The 15,529-nt window shown below is 41.4% G+C and overlaps 1 protein-coding gene across 1 annotated transcript in view; it reads right to left on the bottom strand.

Moving 5' to 3' along the window:
• The window catches only part of MAP3K21 (mitogen-activated protein kinase kinase kinase 21), a 46,741-nt gene extending 32,740 nt beyond the window's left edge, over positions 1–14,001 (bottom strand). Inside the window, exon 1 of the mRNA XM_054162262.1 lies at positions 13,194–14,001. Within this exon, the coding sequence (XP_054018237.1) occupies positions 13,194–13,923 (730 nt within the window). The 5' untranslated portion in view covers positions 13,924–14,001. The remainder of the gene's footprint in view (positions 1–13,193) is intronic.
• Positions 14,002–15,529: the final 1,528 nt, after the last annotated feature.

Genomic DNA, 15,529 nt, shown 5'->3' with positions numbered 1-15,529 from the left:
TTGTTTAAAGTATAATTTTAAATAAATGGCTCAGCTTCTTGCCTTTTTATTTCTTCAAACTCATGTAGCTTAAGAAACAGCATTTAAAGCAAGCTTGAGGGAAGCCTGGACAGACTTTTTAGTTGGCAGCATACTCAGGAAAACTCCACCTAACACTAAGCTCTTCAATGCTACTTTTAAAATGCAGATTATTTCCTACAGTTTTAGTTTTCATTGCTAAATATAGAAAGATTACTTTTCTCCTGTCTTAACTATCTCTAAGTTCCCATTTAATACAACATTTCACCTGAAAGGTTTCTGGAAATCCAAAAACTTTATGCAGTTAAAATCAGTTTTACTTCATAATGCATTTCAGCATTTTCAGGTGACCTTTTTCAGTGATCTGAGTAAACAAGGTATTATAAAAGAAGCCAAGTCAAAGGACAGAAGACCTTTTTAATAGTTTTGATGTACTGAATTCAAGTACATCTTTTCACTTATACCCATCCTGAAATACTCAGGTCCTTTCTGTTTCTCCTACCCTCTTTATACCTTCTACTATATCCTCTTTATTTTGTCTGTTTTCTTATTACCAAAATGTGAAACACTTGTATTTTCCCAGGTTAGCTATTTGCTGCCAATTGCTTCTTCCTACTTTATTTACAGTTTGGTTAAAGAGCTGACTACCATGGGTTTTGCAAATGTAAGTGATTTAGTAGCATAGCCATTTAAGTTACTGTCATATAGGTAAGACTGCCCACTACATTTACCACCACTGATACAGTAATTAAAAAATACCGGGGGGGGGGGGGGGGGGGGGGGGGGGAAGAAGTTGTACTATATATGTCTACTTCCAAGCAGAAATCATCCAGACAATACTGCTACTGTCGTCCTTCCTTTCCCTCCCACACCCGGTCAGCTCGCGCTCTCTCTCTAGTGCTTTGCCAGAGAATCTAGTTCCTGTTAATTTACTGAACCAACATTCAACAAAACTAGCTGAGCAACCTTGCCTCTCTACCTAGGAACTAACAGGAAGAATACAACCTTATGAAATAATGCATATTCAGTTAATGAAATACAACACCTTGTCAATATTAAAAGACCCAATTCCATTATTGGGAGCTCTTGTTTGGCTAGGATTGTAATTAGAAATTAAAATTTCAACACTGCTTGCAGAAGCTGTGACCAGTTTTTAAACAGCAGATTAACTATCATAGTGAAAACATTAACTTCAGCAATACATATAAATGATGATACACCTGCCTATACAGGACTTCTACAATACCTTGCTTTTCTCCTATTGGTTCTCAAAATACTAACTGTTATCTTCATCTTTACAGCCAGTATCTCTCAGACTGCTATTATCACACTAGATAAAGTTTACAGCTCACCATCAACAAGAGAATTTCATCCTTTATAGACTGACTACATATGCAGGAGGCCCATCTCTGCTTTATGATAGGGATAGTATGCTCCTTTATCTACATCCCTTTTCAGCAGACACATAAGCATTTCTTAATTTTCACACTAAATTTCAAGGAACTCAACAAGAGTTTGTTCTTATATGTCTGTATCTAAAAACATGTGTCTTAAAAAAAGGGGGGGGGGGGGGGGGGGGGGGGAGGGGCAGAAATCCTACTTCACAGCAGCCAATATACATAAAAAAAATCCAGAACAAAGCGTTCCCAATTGGAAAGACTAAACAAGACAAGACTTGATATAAAAAGGCCTTGATGGCAAAAATTGGCAAACACATCAACTACGTAAGAAAAACACATTCTATAGCAGGAGATGTGACACAAGAAAGCCACTAAAGCATGAGTATAACAGAGAGTCACCTGGCTATCTGGAGGAAAATGAAAGAAAGATTTCAACAGCTTTAACACACCTTGCATCACCATTCTTTGCTTCCCCTTCACTTCTTTAATAACCATTATTAAAGCAACTTTGGGCAAATGGAAACTTGAGAGAAAGAAGCAGTTTTAACAAGCTATTGGCACAGGCTGCAGAGGCTGCAAGTTACTTTACTGCCTGACATTTATGCTTCACTTGCTGTTCAGATAGTTCTGTAATGCAAAACAGAAATTTCTGCTGTGCCATAAGAGGAAGTCCCAGAGAGATCATGCATTTACATGCATTCAAGTATTCATTATTTATAGAGTAAATTCTGAAAATGCTAGGTTTGGATGTTGCATCAGAAAAAAAAACAACATCCAAAGCAGACTGTACACTAAGCATTCTCAAGTTCTTCGTTTGATAAAATAGTAATCTTAGTTCTCTTATTTAAATACTCCATTTCAGAAAAATTACCTCATTGCAGCAATTCTTCCACAATTCTACAATTACACAGAAATCAGTCAACACTAAAACTTAGCTTTAAAACTCAAAACACTCAATTATGTGGCACTTACCAGGAACTTCCATACTTATTTGAAATAATTACATTCTTTATAAGCCTTTCTTCTTTGTTTGGTATTAGGTTTTAAAAGGCAGCTATGCAATAAAAACTGTGACCATGTGGGCAGATTAGGCAGATATGCTAAGAACAACTAGTAATAATAGTTAGGTTGTAACTGTCATTGTTCCCAGGTATATCCCCTGATATTCTCCAGGTTTCAATCACTACAAAACAAAGTGACTGTGCACCCATTCCTTAAAAACCACAACCTCTGTTATGACATAGTGTTTTTTCACTTTTTAAAAGGAATTTCTTCCGAGTCCTGGAAAAACAGAACGCAAACGCAAACTAAAGCCACCATATTCACATTGCAAAAGAAGTTTTGGCAAAAAGTCAATATATGGTGCATCAGGGGAATGCAGCTGAGGTTCATAATCTCAAGAATGGCATCCAGGGGTAAGATCTGACAGAGGTTACCTTCCTTCAGAATTAACAAGTTAATTTACCTATCATTAGTAAAATAAATTTAGCAAGATGTAACCTAAAAACCATGCAATTCATATTTATTTTGTATAGTGGGCATACTTTCTGTGATTGCAACGTATTATGCTCAGCATTTTAGTGCATTTGATGTGTTGACATTAGAACAGTTAATGCACAGAAATATCATTTCAAGAAAGTTTACACATGCATATATACATAAAATTAAAAACCCACTCTACCTTTAAAGGTAGCTTTACTAACTGAACTGAATTATAAGGGTGTACGTTGATGCTAGCCAAGACTAGAAGAGCTTTTTGTCACTAGAATACTTGTATTAAGTTCTTCTCACACCCGCCCCGCCATTGATTGGGGTAGCAATGGGGTAGTCTTAGGAGACTCAATTGGCCAAATAGCTCTGCAGAAAATTAAGCCTGCAAATAAAACAGTTTAGAGTAGTTTTCTGATGGATCTCTCAGGTCATTTAACCCAGACCATGCAAGAAGAGAGGAGTAGATTCTGCTGACACTTAGAAGCAGAGAGTAACTATGCCTGGAGATGGGTAGGGAAGCCTCCTTGATTAGGCAGCTGCTAAATGAAGGCAGAGACCACCTGCAGTATCCAGTCAAGCAACACTTCAGAATTAACAGATCTAAGCTTTTTACCTGTAGTTTCAGTCAGAGATGTAAAGATAGAATCCACCTTTGCTAAATTTTCTATTATAAAATAATCTTTGATAGAGTTTCCTACTGAAAAGACCAGGTGAACAAACTGAGAACAAAACCAGTAAAACCAAACCACTTCTCTGTCCCGTGGAAGAACCCTACTGCTTTGAATGCAAACTAACTCTTGATTGTATAGGCTCAGTTAAGTTAGTCACTGAGTTCCCTCAGAACCTTGTCAATTAACATGAACTCCTTTAACATCATCTCTGAGGAATTTTAATAGGTTATACTCCATAAGTAATTCTAACTTAAATTGTTACCTTCTTTTATACAGAATATTGTAAAGAGTCTTGTTGCTTTAAAACATGTTTTTCCTAAAAATAATGTTTCAAAACCAAACCCAAGACCATAACAAAACCCCCAGTTTGAGCCCACTTTTAAAATAAAATACAAATAAAATACAAAACTTGGGAGGAAAAGAACCCCAAAATTCTCAAAATTCTGTGGGGTAGAGGGATTCCTTGTAGATTCTTCAGTACCCGAGGAAGAGCCCTTCAAAACTGTACATTTCCAGTAACTATAATCTTCTTCAATAGCAAAGGCAAAATACTTATTTTGAAATGAGAGCACTACACCAAGTTTGCAGAGTTCTTTCTCAAGACAAGAACATGAAAGGGAAAACCTGCTCTTCTGACTCAATTAGCATAATATTCAGTAATGAGTCAAAAACCACAATTTTCCCCCTATTGTGTAATACATGAGGAAATAAATGCAATTAGCTTCAGGAAGAACAGTCTCATCTAATCCTAACTGGAAAAGAAAATCACAAACACAAAACTGCCCAAACATTTAGAACTAAAAATATAACCAGTTCCAACAATTAATTTGTACCATAGTGAACCACAGCAATGAAGCAGTTACTCCTGCATTTTCAAGAGGGAGGGCCCATTTATCAGCTTCAAGTTAATAGCACACCTGCCAAAACACAGATTTCAGTCACTATGAAGAGAACAAAGCACAATTATATAGCTAACACTGGCATGTCTAGGACTGATTTAACTGGAGCTATGACCCCACACAATAAAAAGGTTAAACTTGGCAGGAAGCTCTGAGAAGGAAGAATACTTCTGTGGTGACAAATACATAACTTTTCCATTTTACCATATACAACATATGACTTTAAGATGTAGTAAGTGGGTCAAAATTTACACATCCACTTACTTTCAGTTCCTGATCTGAGCTACGCTCTCAGTAACAGCCAAGCAAAGTAACATGATGAAATTTGTTTTAAACTGTTAGTCCAGGAGTATACATTTATGACACCACTTGTTACTTTGGCACTACTGCTCTACACAGACAAGTAATTTAATATGTTTTATCCAATTTTATGTTTCATCTGTATTTTTGTTGACTTCAGTGCCATTATTTTGATTCTAACAAAAAAAATACCCAAAGATAAAAAATAATTTTAAAAATTGCTGCACATTTTAGAAACATTATTACTGAAGGTCACTGAGATTAATTTCAATGATCTAACTTTATGAAATCATCAAAAATAAATCTCAAGGACAGAAATCACCCATGCTGCAAAGACTTCTTGCAAATGTTCACTGGACAAGGCCACCGTGTTTCAGAACTTGAAACACTGAAACATGCTTAGCAGAAAGTTTATACTTGGTGATAAGAAAACTTACAGATTACAGACAAAAAGACATTCTTTCCTGAGGTCAAAGAAACCACAAAACAGTATTCAACATCCAAATATAGTTCAATGATGTGTTACCTCTTTATTCTTTTGAGGCAGAACTTTTTAATGGAACTTTTAATATTTGGTAAGATGGTCCAGATTCATGCACTGTGCTAGCAGTCCCAACTGGGAGAAGAAAAATAATCTCCAACAGAATTATTCACAAATTTTTCTAATGCCAGTCAAATGTTATCAATATCCAAATCACATGGCATTTTTTTAAGAACAATACCTCATTTCACAAGTGCTATGGTCAGCAGTTCAAGGTGTTTCTCACTGTCTAGGGGAAGGGACAAAATTGTTTACGTATTTCAACAGCTAATGAGAGTTGCTTAGCTCCCTCTTTTCCCAGTGACTTCCATGGAAATAGTTGCTCATTCAGTGCAATTCTCAGAGGCAAGTAGATGTGTGATCATATCCTTATGGTGCCAGCTTTAAAAAAAACAAACCCAGGTCTAAAGTGCTACATTTCCATTTATAATGCTACACCAAAACAGAACTCTTGTGCAGAAAAGACACTCAGCAAATGTGACTTACAGGCTAGAATGTGACTCTCCATATTGGGCATAAAAAGGTCACCAGAAACCTTGGTGCAAATGAGCCTCTTGCTGAAACATGCTAGGAAAGAGTCCAACATAAGGGGGAGGGGGGGAGAATCCAACAGCAGTAAACCAGATTATTGGGTGCCTTATGACAGAGAAAAAAAGACAGAGAGAGGAGAATGGCATTTAAAAAAAACCAAGCAAGATCCAGGGAAAGATTAAAGTATCATTATTCTTGAATTAATGATCCTACCAATTAAAGATGCAAATAGCCTCAACAATAAGTAAGGAACAAATCTACACTTGTCAGATGGACAAGACTGGGGAAACAAAACAGAATGTATCAAAAATTAATTATAAATACAGCCATTAAAAGGTCTTGTGTTTTAAATTAATTACATCACATTTAGCTATTGTTTCAGTCTAGAATACTGTTTTCAGCACTAAGGACTATATATAAATATACTCTAGCCTTTGTAACTTCGAGAACATTTGTTCTAAATTATGAAGCTTCCCCCCAACACCTGTTAATGTCCAGATTTGAGGTACAGGAAAACATCAAATGGTAGCAAACTTAAGAGACAGTAGGTTGAGGTGAAATAGATTACTATTGCAGTTAAGTCTTCATCTACAAATACAGTAACTGCTGGATGCCACTTCTCTGGAAGCTTACTGATGGTACAAACAAGTATTGTGCACACAGTAGTGATGACACCAAATTGTGCAGAAGCACTGATTTGCTTGAAGGTATGAAGGCTTTGCAGAGGGATCAGAACAGGCTGGATCAATGATCCAAGGTCAGTTGCATGAGGTTCAAAACAGCCAAGTGCCAGGTGCTGCACGTGGGTCACACCAACCCCATGCAATGCTACAGGCTTGGGGCAGAGTGCCTAGAAAGCAGCCTGGCTGAGAAAGACTTGGGAGTGCCAGATGACAGCTGGCTGAAGATGCGCCAGTAGCATCCTGGCCTATATCAGGAATAGTTTGGCTAGCAGGAGTAGGGAGTGATCCCTGTATTCAGCACTGGTGAGGCCATGCTTCAAATACCGTGTTAAGTTTTGGGCCCTTCACAGCTGCTGGAGCATGCCCCTTAGAGAAGAGCAACGAAGCTGGTGAAGGGTTTAGAGATCAAATCTTATGAGGAGCAGCTGAGGGAACTAGGATTGTTTAGTCTGGAGAAGAGACCTTATCACTCTCTACAAGTACCCAGAAGGAGGTTGTAGTTAAGTGGGGGTCAGTCTCTTCTCCCATATAAGTACTGATGGGACAAGAGCAAATAGCCTCAAGTTGTGCCGGGGAGGTTTTCATTGGATATTAGGAAAAATGCCTTTAACTGAAAGAGTGGTCAGGCATTGGAACAGGCTTACCAGGGAAGTGGAGTAACCATTCCTGAAGGTGTTAAACAGATGTGTTGACATGGAAATTTGTGACATAGTGGTGTTTGAATTGACAGTCAGACTTGATGATCTTAGAGGTCCTTTCCAATCTTGATTCTACATCCTTCAGCTGAAAATTATCTCCTACGACATTTTAGTGGTAGTTATTTCTACTGCAGATTGAGACAACCATAGCAATCGGTTACTCAAAATTGTTCCAGCATCCTTCTGAACACAAAATATACAATATATTTATATGCAGCCAAGTATATATATCCAGTGAATATAAAACAGGCATAGCTCAAAACATTTCCTTCAATGAAATTTTAAAAAAACCCAAAAACCAAAACACTAGCTCAAGGCTGCTAAGGCCCTTCTTGCTCCCACAGAATCCAACCGGCCTTCAGGGTCTCTAAAAAAAAAAAAAAAATCAAATCTCTATCTACACAGTCTGGACTCGTATCAAATAATGAAATTAATTACTGAGAGTGATATTTTATAAAACAAAATAGAACATTTTCTCATGACATAACTATATTCAAAATAAAAGGTTATTAGAATTCAGTGGCATGCTAACTTTTAATAGACCAAACTGACAAAATTCTGCAATCCTTCCAGTTTGCATAAGGGTGGTTTGACTGAGTATTTTGTTTGGGGTTTTTTTAAAACTGTGTGGACAAGGTTTTAAAACTATAGCTCCTCCCTGCTATACACTTCCAGATTCTTCAGGATGTATGACCAGTTCTTGCATTGTAACACAGCAGCACTATCTTTACAGCAAAGCATAAAGCAGGGCTAGTGCCATCCATAGAGACCAGACAGGAAGCTGGTGTACCTGGAACAGTTTCTAGCTTTATGCAGTTTTAGTAATTAGGAACAGTGCAAAGCACTTAAGTACCAAGATCTCCTGTATGAATACAGGATAGAAAACTACAGCATAAGAATTTTAAGCTGATGAGTAACTTCTGGTCCTACTATTTTATCTAATAGTCAAAGTGATACCATGTTTTCAGAGAGATGGTTCCTATGGCTTTTGTGAAACTCAGTCTTACAGAACAACTTTAACAGTTCTGCCAGAAAAAGGTTTTCATTCTTCTCCAGGCCTCAGAGAGGCCATTAATCAGTCTTAGCAGCTAGCCAGGCAATACAAGCAGTTTCAAGCCAATTACTGCATATGCAGCCTGCTATAGGAGCTGGCTGGAGTCACTCAGTACTGGAGGACGGCACCCTGGACTGCCAGCCTTTGCCCAGCAGGCACACTGAGAATGTGGAAGAGAACAGGAGAGCCTAAATTGCACAGATGCGAGTGTCACAGGAGGAGAAGGAGATGCAGGGTACATATACATAAAAGAAGAAAAAATGTTACAACATAACATCTGAGTAGTAATTGGCACGGTGCTGTTGACAGAAGAAAACCTCAAGTTTCACTGCCATTAGAGGACACCTTGGAACTTTAATCCACAGAAAGTTAGGCTGAAGTTTAAATCTGCTGAAAAGCTCTCTCTCTTCTCCCTCAAAACTAAGTAAACTCCGAGATAATGTAATTTCACATTTTTAACCTACAACACTGTACATTAGATAGCCCTGAATTTCAAACATTTAATAATGTAAGTAATCCTTACAGCTCTATTTGTGATGTTAGCAAGTCTTCACTCTTCAAAACACAGTTGAGACAAATTATGCACTTAAGTAATTTCAGAATAAATAAAATCAGTTCAGAGGATGGCTGATAAGCTTAACTCTAGTTTTTGTCTCTTCCTCTTCTGAAACAGCTAAGTTGCTAGTTGAAGAAGTTAGAGAGAAAATACTTTTTGTTAGTTCTTCAAAACATCTCCATCTTATTTCAGAATTGTTTAATAGCACAACTTGAGCAATTCTACTGAAAATTACCCAAAAAGGCAAAAAAAGGGATAATTTGTTCTTGCTTTTCTCAAACTCCAGGACATGCTCCCTATCAAAAGCAACTGATCCAACAGCTCTGTCAAACCGCATCACACTTTCTTTTGAGATCTTACAACCAAATGATTTATATTTTCTGACTGCTTTTCATGTGACTAGTTTGAAGACTGTCACATGAAAATGGATTGTCCAATTGCAGCTTCAGTATTCTCTTGCAAGTCTTATTCCTTCAGATTACAAGTATTGCTCTCATTAGCATTGTCATGTCCACGGCCTTATTTAACACTCCTTGAAACAAGCTATCCTTGACAATTTCAAAACATAATATAAACTCAATACACTTCAGAGACTTGAAGACTGCTAAGGACTTGGTGAAAGTCATAGCAAAATCAACCATGCACACACAGTTATCTACAACCAAGGAGTAGAGAATACTTAGCACTGTGTTAATGTACAATCTGCATGGAATCAGCTTTGTGCTTTACCTTGTGTTTGTGGATGTCTCTATGCTGTAAGCAAGATATTCTGAACTATTTGTAACATTTCCTACAAGTACACAGAGGCGCTGCATTAGAGATATAGTGCCTTTCTTGGCCCTTTTTTTTAAACGACAGAAGTTTGAAAACAATCCCAGAAATACAAACCTTTGCTTTCTCTACATTAGGCTTCATACTCTGAACACATTACTAATGCCAGTAACCCTAAAAAATCTTAAAACAAAACAATCAGAAAAGGCTACATTAAGCCTCTAAACAACCAGAAGTCTCAGAACTAATGGCATCCTTACCCAGAAGCAAGCAATTTGATTCCCCCAGAGAAAAAAGCTACCCTTTGAAAGAGTCAGCAAACCAGCTGAGATGTGCTAAAAAGACATTTAGGTAACTATTAGTGTCCTGTCCTGTAGATGGATTTCCTTAAAACTTCACTTTTTCATAACCAGCTGGTGTACTCAATCAAGACTAAGTTTGCACCTCAGAGATACAGTTCTGAATACTCAACTGTTTTCACAGCATTTAAGACACTTGCTTTTCAGTTTAAGTATCATTTAATTCATAATTCTTTGACTATTCGTAATGGTTTGAAATGCCCCAAACTTTTGTTCAATTTTTTTCTTCAGATTTTAATCTAAAATTAAGGATTAAGAGTTGGACTTTAGATATCTCCTTAATCATGAAGTATATCTAAGAATGTAAGACCTGCTTATAAGGAAGTTACTCTCAAAATAGAATATGTTCCTTTTCAGAGAAACTTCTATGTCAGCTAGTTGCACAAGGTTTTACAAAGCACCCACACTTTGTGTATCAACACTAGGAGCCATGGTTACTATGTTTCATTTTATCACGCATATCTAAACCAAAAGTGTTCTTTACACCCTTGTTTTGTCTTCTGAAGAATCTTTATATATTAAACTTGTTTTACATAGTCCCCAGAATTGAAGAAACTCTGCTGTAACAAAACTCAAGAGTTGCACCTTAATTCCTTGTTCAGCCCCAACAACCAAGTTTGTTAGTTTTTCTTGCCAAAAAAAGAAAATATTTGCTTATCTCTTTATTTCCCTTTTCTTGATTTGGCAGAAACAAGAACCTTTCCCCACCTTCCAAAAGAAGCCCAAAGAATCTTGTACATACAAACTCAGATTGTCATCACTGTTAACAAAACCCTGAAGTTCTCATGGCTTTTCTGTTTGTGGCACTTTCTCCAGTCATGTCAATTTGGCACAAGTCAAGCTGCACTAGATACGATGGCTATAGATTCTAACTCCATAAAATTACTGGGAGAGAAATAACATACTTGAATTTTCAGATCCTTTCTTTGCCTGACTCCTGCCAACCACAAGCCCAGATTATATTCTTTTGGAATCAAGTAGATTGGTGGAAGGAGCTCCGCCTTCCTCTGGATGGAAAGATGAGTTCCTATTTGCTAGGGAAATAGTTTGGGAAGCATTGCTTACCACATCGCATTAAGGACAGTCATTTTTCTAATTTGTTCTCTAAAGAAGAAAAAATCCTGCTTCCTGGAAAAAACTAAGCTAGCACAAACTGCATACAGTCTTGCACTATCTAGAGCTGCTTAATGTAGAGCACTGAACCACAACCATTAGCAGTCCATGGAAAGCAGTGATGAGCATTGCAGAAATGGGTGCTGCCAGATACCCATCTACAGTTATAGGTACTGCTGAACTGCTACTATCCACACCAAGCAACTATCAGTGAACCCTGGCCTCCTTCCTTCCACTCCCACTGTGTAAGACTGGAAACGAGTATAGAAAAAGAATGAGATTAAATCCTTGATGAATGGATGAGTTAACAGAACAGAGGATAGTGTCAGGATCTGCAGTAATTTTAAATTCATGTCGCTGAACTTCATCACTACAGTATATTGTGCTGCTAGTGAACCCTTGTCTTCCTGTGCTATCATTTAAGTTGGATGATTGAGAAGCACAAATCTATTATATTAAGCATATCAAATAATGTCTTCAACTTTCACAAAAATCAAGAAATGTGGGGGAGAAAATGGAGTAGCTGAAATTAAGCGCATGTGCAGCAGGAGTTAGTAATGAAAACAGTGAACTGGCACATATGCTGACCTTATAATCAAAAGCATGTATTTTAAATGCTCTGCCATTATCCACATACAGAGATGATAATGGTAAACCATTCACAGAAGTAACCAGCTCAGTTGTAGCTGCTATGATGAATCACAGTTATGAATAATTTCAGATATGGACTTTGCCATCACCTTAGGAGGCTATCATACAGCAACCTACCTTAAGGAAAGCTGTCACACTAAATACTCAGTATAGCAGCTCACTCTCAACACAGCATCAAACTAGGAGGGCACAAGCTGCCCACAGACAACATGCTCGCAATTAAGGTGCTGGCCATGACCCTAAAGATGCATTCCAAGAGTTTGCTGTCTCGCTCTACAACCTGAACCACAAATGCAGCTGAACTACGTCCTTTCTTTATCAAACAAATAGTGAAACTATTCTCAGAAATAGTCCCATGACTGAGCCTTGTCTTAACAACCCATGCATGATGACCTTCAAGACACCCTGCAAGGGCCTTTTAAACAAAGTGTTTCAAACCTGAATGAAGCTTTATTGCATTTCTATTGGACTACGTAAGGACTCAACCAGAAAAACAAGGTAACATATTGCTGCACATTTAGCACATTCAGAAGAAAAAGAAGAGTCAAGACTGCTTCAGAGATCTATGCAAGCACAAAGATTTCCACTTTCAGGTCATCACTTCAAAACACAACAGAAAATCATAAACACCTCTATTTCGGTAAGCTATCCTCCCAACACCACAACTGCCAAAAACCTAGATGCTCTTGTATCGGCAGATAGAGCAATGGTTTCTTAAGTATGAACTGACCAACTCCCTCTCTCTTTAAGGTGCTTTTGTCCATGTCAACGGCTGAAAGCAAATCTGGCAACTGCACAAGCGATTCTACTAGTTTTAATCTACTGTCTTTTATGTTTCAGTGTTCATTCAGTCAGTGAACTCTAGCAATATTAAATACATGCTGTGATAAACGGAAACATCACCCAGCGTCAAAAGAGAAGTGATACCCTTATTAAACCTTTCCTTCACAAGGAACTTAGGGGTCTTTTAAAAGTTGGGACTATACAACACATCAAGAGTAAAAGAATCCTTGTGACTTTGTAATTGGAGTTGTGCGCAGGATTTCATTTCACTTTGCTTTTTGCTTGAGTCCCCTTCCGAGAGGGCGGGACTTTGCGTCCCTTGCAGGTAAACTACCTTTCCACAACGAGTTCATATTCAGCTCACAGCCACAGCAATTAACCTGCCGCCAGCTCAAAGGTCCCGATAGAAGGTGCCCAAACAACGACACTTATTTGGTAAAATAGGGCCCTCAGACCGTGCCAGTCCAGGCCCGCTGCCGGGACGCCCCCGCGCCGCAGCAACGGCCAGTGCCACCGCGCCTGGTTCCCTCGTCGAGAACCCCAGCCGAGGGGCTGCCGGCGCGCCTACAGCCCTGCCACGGCAGAGGGCGGTGGACCCTCTCACTGTTGTCCCACGTCTCGCAGCTGCCCAAAAGCCCCTCCTGACCTCCCTCCGTCTCTCAGTCGGAACTCACTGTTGCTTGACTTGAGGTCCCGGTGTAGAATGGGGACGATGGCCTCGTCGTGCAGGTAGAGCATGCCGCGGGCGATCTGCACCGCCCAGTTCACCAGGATATGCGGGGGGATGCGGCGGCCCCCGCGGGCGGCCCCGACACCGGGGGCGGCAGCGGCCAGGGCCCTGTTGAGAGAGCCGCCACGGGCAAACTCCATGACGAGGCAGAGGTTAGGCTCCCGCAGGCAGACCCCATGCAGGGCGATGATGTTGGGATGCCTTAGCATAGAGAAGAGCTTGGCCTCCTGCCGCACACTCTCCGCCGTGGCCGTGATGTCCTCGTCGGGGTCCTGTCGCGCCGCTTTCACGGCCACCTCGCGGCCCTGCCAGGTGGCTCGATACACCTTCCCGAAGCCCCCAACACCGATGATCTCCTGCAGTTCCAGGTGCTGGAAGTCAATTTCCGTCAGGCTCCCCGCGGGATCCCCCCGCCCGTCGCCGCCCGTCGCCACCCCGCCGCGGGGCTGGCGGGTCACGTAGTTGGCGGGGAAGATTCCGAGGCGGTGGCGGATCTTCCCCGCCCACCAGCCGTCGTCGCCGGACACGGCCGCGTCCTGCGACAGCACCTCCACCACGTCCCCTCGCCGCAAGCTCAGCTCGTCCTCACCGCTCGCCTCATAGTCGTACAATGCCGTCCACAGCGGACACGGACCCCCGCCGGCGGCCGCCGCCCCGGCGCCGGGCAAAGCCATGGCAGCAACCTCAGCCTTGGCGGCCGCCAGCACCGCCGACGCGGGAGCGCCTTCCCAGCCGCATCCTCACCTGCCGCCGCCGAGCGGGAGTCGCGGGAGGGGAAGGGGTGGAGTCCGGGGAAGGGGCGGGGCCCACCCAGGCCGGTCTCCGCCGCCGAACTCCGGCAGGTAGGGCGCAAGCGCGCGCGGCACAAGCGGGGAGGGGAGTGGCGATGTCCCGCGACCTCCCTCCCTCCTCCGCGCCCTGCCCCCGGGGATTGGCCGTCGGCCGTCACGTGGAGGGAGGGGGCCGGCGGGCGGGCGTGTAGGCAGGTAGGTGCCCGCGCCCTCCCTCCCACGCGCGCAGACTGGCAGGCTCCGGCCACCGCGGGGGGGCGGCGAAGCGGCGGCGGGGGCGCGGTTGAAGCGTTCGCAGTGGTCGTGCCCGGCTAGGGCAGGCGGCCGTTGGCGGCCGCGCCCGGCCCATCCCGCCGCGGATACAAGTGGCCCGATCTGACCCTCCGCGATGCCGAGGAGAGTGTCGGAGACTAGCCATGGTCCCCAGCGCTTGATGAAGTGGCAGCGGTGTCTCGGTCTAGGCCGCTGTCAGGAGCCTGCTCTGGCCTCCTTTGTCACTTGGGGGCGGCAGAGCAGGTCGAGGGTTCGTGCTTCGGCTAGTAGGTTACTCTCTCCGTTACAGTCTTGTGGTTTTACCAGAATAAACCGAGCTTCCTCAGTTCGTGTTTCCCCTTACACCTAGCACCACCGCTCGTCAGCTCTCTCTTGTGCTGGTTGTCTCATCTGCACAGGGATTCCACGGGCCCCAACTGCATGTGGTATGATCAAACAGTCCTTCCCTTAGGAGTTTGCCTGGAAATAGAAAATACTGTGTATTTGCTATTCTAGATAAAGATTTTTTAGATAAAAATTTCCATGGCTTTAAGTGAAGTACATAGTATCGCTTTCTAAACTATGTAATCATTTAATTGGAAGTAACAGGGAAGTGCATGGGCTGTGGATGTCAGCAGTGTGGGGAGTGTGGTTCAAAGCAGAAGGAGATGTCTTTTAAATCCTCAGAGTTGATACACTTTGTACTGCGGAACCTGTGGCTCTGGACACAGCTATTGTCAACAGAAGCCCTGGGGTGAATAGAAAAGGCTTGGAGAAGGTATCAAACCACACTGCTAGGTAGAATAACCTGGTGTGATTAATGCTCAACTTCTTGCACAAAACTCCTACATCCAGAGTACTGTACATTCCTATATAAACACAAAAGTTGCAACTGTATAGCACAGGACTATGGTTCCAACATAAAGACAGTAATAAAATTTAAATTATAATACCAAACCCATGTAATTTCCTGTTTATCCCAATCTCAACTGTGCCTTCAGTTGTACACACAATGAAAAAAAAAAAAAAGGCAGAAAGTTGCTTATTGAACTACGTTAACAAAAAAGAAAGAATGCAGAACCAGCATGTCTATCAAGCCATTTCCCACTTCCTTTAATTTAAGAGATTGCCTTGCAGCTATTCAGAGAGATAATTACAAGCCTTTTCCTTATCTGCATATTTGCCTTATTATAAGCCATAAAGTATGTTGTAATACAAGCATTCTGCCACACAAATT

The sequence above is a fragment of the Dryobates pubescens genome, chromosome 6 (assembly GCF_014839835.1).
Source record: "Dryobates pubescens isolate bDryPub1 chromosome 6, bDryPub1.pri, whole genome shotgun sequence".
Classification (NCBI taxonomy): domain Eukaryota; kingdom Metazoa; phylum Chordata; class Aves; order Piciformes; family Picidae; genus Dryobates; species Dryobates pubescens.
Note: the sequence above shows the minus strand (reverse complement) of the source record. Positions and strands in the feature narration are given on the sequence as shown.